This window comes from Mus caroli, chromosome 11 (assembly GCF_900094665.2).
Source record: "Mus caroli chromosome 11, CAROLI_EIJ_v1.1, whole genome shotgun sequence".
Taxonomy (NCBI): Eukaryota; Metazoa; Chordata; class Mammalia; order Rodentia; family Muridae; genus Mus; species Mus caroli.
In genome coordinates this window covers 116478017-116482528 of record NC_034580.1, presented here as the reverse complement: position 1 = coordinate 116482528, position 4512 = coordinate 116478017, and the positions used below count along the sequence as shown (strand labels likewise).

At 59.5% G+C, this 4512-nt stretch overlaps 1 protein-coding gene across 2 annotated transcripts; it reads left to right on the top strand.

Annotated features, from left to right (window-relative positions):
* Positions 1–317: 317 nt before the first annotated feature.
* Positions 318–3854, top strand: Arhgdia (Rho GDP dissociation inhibitor alpha). 2 transcript variants are annotated; one of them, XM_021176548.2, is made up of 6 exons: positions 318–420; positions 1554–1765; positions 1903–1986; positions 2212–2288; positions 2377–2440; positions 2524–3854. In XM_021176548.2, exons 2-6 carry the CDS (start codon positions 1576–1578, stop codon positions 2721–2723), a joined length of 615 nt encoding a protein of 204 aa, XP_021032207.1. In that variant the 5' UTR covers positions 318–420; positions 1554–1575; the 3' UTR covers positions 2724–3854. The 2 variants fall into 2 exon arrangements, with proteins under 2 accessions (XP_021032207.1, XP_021032208.1); XM_021176549.2 differs by lacking the exon at positions 318–420 and adding an exon at positions 687–944.
* Positions 3855–4512: the final 658 nt, after the last annotated feature.

The following is a 4512-nucleotide window of genomic DNA, read 5'->3' as shown; positions in this document are numbered from 1 at the left end:
CCAGAGCAATGAGCCAGGCGGCACAGCTACAGGGCGCTGCGGTCGGTGAGGACTGTGGTTCTGTTGACTCCGGGGACAATGGGACAAGGGACAGGCACGGCAATCAGGGAACCCTGGGAGCCACAGAATGGCCGCGCGACGCTGCTCTGGAAGAGCACGCTCTCGTGTCCCACAAACCCTCGCACTCGGCATTTGGCAGAAGGCGCGAGGCCGCCGGCCCACGCGGGACGCGCCCACGAGGTCCGCAGCAAAATGGCGACGGCGCCGACCCGCGCCCCCTGCCGGCGCATGCGCAGGGCGACCCCGCCCCGCGAGAGCGGAAGTCTTGTGACCCCGGAAGTGACCGTCCGAGCGGCGGGCGGCGGACGACGTTCGTCATTTGGTGCGGGAGGGAGCGCGAGAGCGGCGGTCGAGCCTCCGGTGAGTGGGCGCGAGGCGCGGCGCGGTGCGGCGCGGGAGGGGAGTGGGTTGGCTTTGTGCGGCGACGCGGGCGACTGCGGCGCTCGCGGGCGGGGCGCGGTCACCCGGGCGGGGCGGGCCAGGGCGGCAGCGCAGGTCCTGCCGGAGGGGCCGCAGCCACCCGGGCCTGCGCGCCCGCTGCCAGGGGACCCCCTCCCTCAGCTTCGCGGGCGGGGTCCGGCGCGGGGCCTGGCCCGGGGCTCCCGCAGCGCGGCCCCGCCCCGCTCGGATTGCGGGCCCTACGGAAGTGCGGGCCGCGCCCTGATGCTGTCGCCGGCGGCCACGCTTGGCGTCGGGTGGGGTTGTCTGTAGCCTCCGGGTTTCGGACCGCCGCTTTATGTGTTTCCTTGGCGGACACCTCTCAGAGGGAAAACGGCCGGGCTCTTCCCCGGACCGCTGCGCATCGCCTGCAGGCACCACAGTGGGTTTCCGAGAGACGTTTGCGAATCTGCGGAACTGAAAGGCATCTAGGCGCTTCCGTCCTGGTTGGTTCCTCACCGCCACTGACGGTTTAGGGTCAGGGCCCAGAAACAGGTTCCTGAGATTTATTTGCAAGCGGTGCACCAGCTCCCAAGTTGCATACGCAGACCCTCACTAGAGAGGACAGACCTGCGTATTTAGGATCCCCTTTGGGCTCTTGGGATTTAAGCGGTCATCACATAATTGAGCTTAGGACAGCATTCCATTGGAAGGGACGAACAAACAGACCCTTGTCCTGCACGTGGCTAACATACAGAGCATCTCCCTGTTGGAGAACTTACCTCCATGACCCAACCCAGTAAGATGAGAGCCTGAGCAGCTAGGGACAGCAATGGGACCCCAGGGATTTAGTGTTGCGTCTGCCAGTTCAGTTCCGTCTGGAGGCTTCTTATTATTAGTGGGGAGGAAAGGTGTTTTGCTTCTCTGAGGAACAGGCTGTGGTCCCATTTCGTTGCTTGGGGTTCTAGTCCTCTCAAATGGGCCTCTGCGTTGGGCAGTGGCAGCATCCTCCCATCTCCTCTCAAAGTTCCCATCAGGTGTCCTGCAGGTGTCAGGGTCTGCCTAGGGTGGAATGCCTCCAGGCTGTCACAGTCCTGCTCATGCCCCGCCCACAGGTGTCCCAAGCTAGAGGTGAGCATGGCAGAACAGGAACCCACTGCTGAGCAGCTTGCGCAGATAGCTGCAGAGAATGAGGAAGATGAACACTCTGTGAACTACAAGCCTCCAGCCCAGAAGAGCATCCAGGAGATCCAGGAACTGGACAAGGACGATGAAAGCCTCCGAAAGTACAAGGAGGCCCTGCTGGGCCGAGTAGCTGTCTCTGCAGGTAGGTGGCTTGGAAGAAGGATGTCATCTAACCCTGTGCCCACTCTCTTTCCAGACCACTCTTCCAAGGAGTGAGTTTAAAAAAAAAAAAAAAAATCTTAAGGGATGGGACTCTGACTCTTAACTCTCACTCTGCAGACCCCAACGTCCCCAATGTCATTGTGACTCGCCTGACCTTGGTATGCAGCACTGCCCCAGGCCCTCTGGAACTGGACCTGACAGGTGAGTGGGTATTAGAATCCCTGGGTGGGGCCAGCTGGCATCTTGCCACTACCCCTAAAAATAATTTTCTGCATTGATGCCCTCTGGTGGAGCAGAGGGGAAGTGCAGCTAGGGGCTTGCCGAAGCTCTGCTTTGTGTCAGGGAAGGGGCTGGGGAGAGTGAGTGTGGGGGCAGGGTGGAGAGCTCTTCAAGCAAGCAGTCAGCAGAGGCTCCTCCTCAATACAGGTGATCTGGAGAGCTTCAAGAAACAGTCGTTTGTCTTGAAGGAAGGTGTGGAGTACCGGATAAAAATCTCTTTCCGGGTAAGGTGGGAGCTTTGAGAGGCCTGGAAATGAGGGGCAGAGGGGCAAGCCTGGGAAGGCAGCTGACCCTGGCTCTGTGTCCCCACAGGTGAACAGAGAGATCGTGTCTGGCATGAAGTACATCCAACACACATACAGGAAAGGGGTCAAAAGTGAGTGGGCGGGCCATGGAGTGGGGAGCCACTGGGTCTGAGGGACGTGCAGCACCAGTAATCCTGCCTCTCCTGTCCCTCAGTTGACAAGACTGACTACATGGTCGGGAGCTATGGGCCGAGGGCCGAGGAGTATGAGTTCCTGACACCCATGGAGGAGGCTCCCAAAGGCATGCTTGCTCGGGGCAGTTACAACATCAAGTCGCGCTTCACCGATGACGACAAGACGGACCACCTGTCCTGGGAGTGGAACCTCACCATCAAAAAGGAGTGGAAGGACTGAGCTCCAGCTGGGAGACGGACGGGCAGGGCGACGGACAGACAGAAGGACCGACATGCCCCACCCTAACCCCCTACCTACCCCAAACCAAAGTGCTGACAGGACCTCCCTCACTGGTCATTCCTCCCTAGTCCACTCAGGCAGTCAGCTCTCCTGTCTGCCCCTCCTCCACCTCCTGCCCGCAGGCCCCTGTGGTCTCCAGTGTCACATTGCTGCTTCTGCCTGTGCAGTGGGGGAGGGGTTCCAGCCCAGGCCTCCAATCTGCTGTGTCCCTCCAGGTTCCCTCTGTCTTCCCTTCCTCGGGCCCTGGCTTCTAGAATGGAACAGAACACTGTCAGGGTTGTCCAGCCCACTTTGTCCCTGTCGCAGCATGGGGAAGGGCTGGGCTGTCTGTCCTCTAGTCCCACCACTCCCTGGCCAGGTCATCCATCACTGTCAGTCACTGTCTAACCATGATGCCTTAACATGTGGAACGTGTGCTGGGGGCCGTCGCTAACTCTTAACTCCCTGTCTGCATGAGCATGTGCTCTCCCTGTCCTTGCCTCGTCTGCCATCCCCATCCCGGTGACTCACCCAAGGGAGGCCTGGGGTGCGCTGCTGTTGCTTCCTGCGGGCCTGGCCAGCTCTTCCCCTCCCCGTGGCCAGGGTTGGGGGTGGCTCCAGTAGCTAGGGGAGGGTCAATTGCCAAAACTCGATGCCTCCAGCCCCATCTAGGAGGCAGGGTAGGGTGCCTCATTCCTCTGCCTTCTCTGTCCCTTGTAGGCAGTACTCGGAGCCCCTGTCCCCACAGAGAGCCCCTGAGGGACAAAGCCAGCCGAGCCTTACTTGTCTCACCTGGGCCATGTGCCCTGAACCTCGTGCCTGGCCTGTCAGTATTTATTGCCTCCATTTGGGCCAGCTGGCCTGATGCCTCTGCCCTGGTTCTTGGTGCCACCATCCCTGGGCAGACCCTCCCTGGACCCAGCCAGGACAAATGTGGGACCAAGTTCACACAGTTGGGAGCTGTCTCCTGTGCCTCCCCTCCCTATCCCCAGTCCCTGTGTGGTGTCTGCCAGGCCCAGCCTCAACAGGCAGAGGAGCCTGTCCCTGCTTCTCTTCTGACTGGGAAATAAACACCCCTGAAGGAGTCTGGGATTGTGTGGTCTCTGCAGCTTGTGTTGGGGTTTTGTAGGGAATGGCAAGAATCCAGTGGAGGGTGGAGGTCCCTCAGATCAGATGTCCTGACTACAAGGTTGTCTGCTGCTAACAGCCCTGTTTTGTCTTTGCACCTGGCTTCCTGTGGAGATGTGAATATAAAACAAACCCCAGGCCCGTGGGTCACAGCGCTGGCCCTGGGCATAGAGGGATTGCCTGAGTCAGCATATCTAAATTTCCCCTGGCTGGGACTTGCCCTCAGTATGGAGCCCTGCTGGAAGATCAGACTGATCTGGCTCTGAAAAACTTGCATGGGTAGGTCGGCCTGGTGAGAGAGTTCCCTATGCCTATTAGTGAGGCTGGTTGGAACAGGAAACCGGTGCCAAGGAAGCCTCTGCACATCTCCAGTACTGTGCTCTCTAGAGCACCCACGAGCCTAGGGAGAAGGGCTGGACCACTGAACTATGAAGTTTGAAGCGGAACCCTGAAAAGCCACTAAGCCTTAACAGGGGTCTTGTGTAGCTCTCTGTAGTGACCACAGGGAGGCAGGATTACTTGTCTGTCTCAGCACACCCAAAGCCACCTAGTAACCTCAAAACCCCACCCTGCCTTTACAGGAGTCAGTCTAAAAACTTCCCTTTTTAGCCTTATGCTAGCT

Excerpts from the sequence above, each read along its gene's own strand:
- Arhgdia (XM_021176548.2), top strand. The coding sequence starts at position 1,576 with ATGGCAGAACAGGAACCCACTGCTGAGCAGCTTGCGCAGATAGCTGCA. Across the intron at positions 1,766-1,902 it reads CCGAGTAGCTGTCTCTGCAG|ACCCCAACGTCCCCAATGTC; the intron begins GTAGGTGGCTTG and ends CTCACTCTGCAG. Across the intron at positions 2,289-2,376 it reads GGATAAAAATCTCTTTCCGG|GTGAACAGAGAGATCGTGTC; the intron begins GTAAGGTGGGAG and ends GTGTCCCCACAG.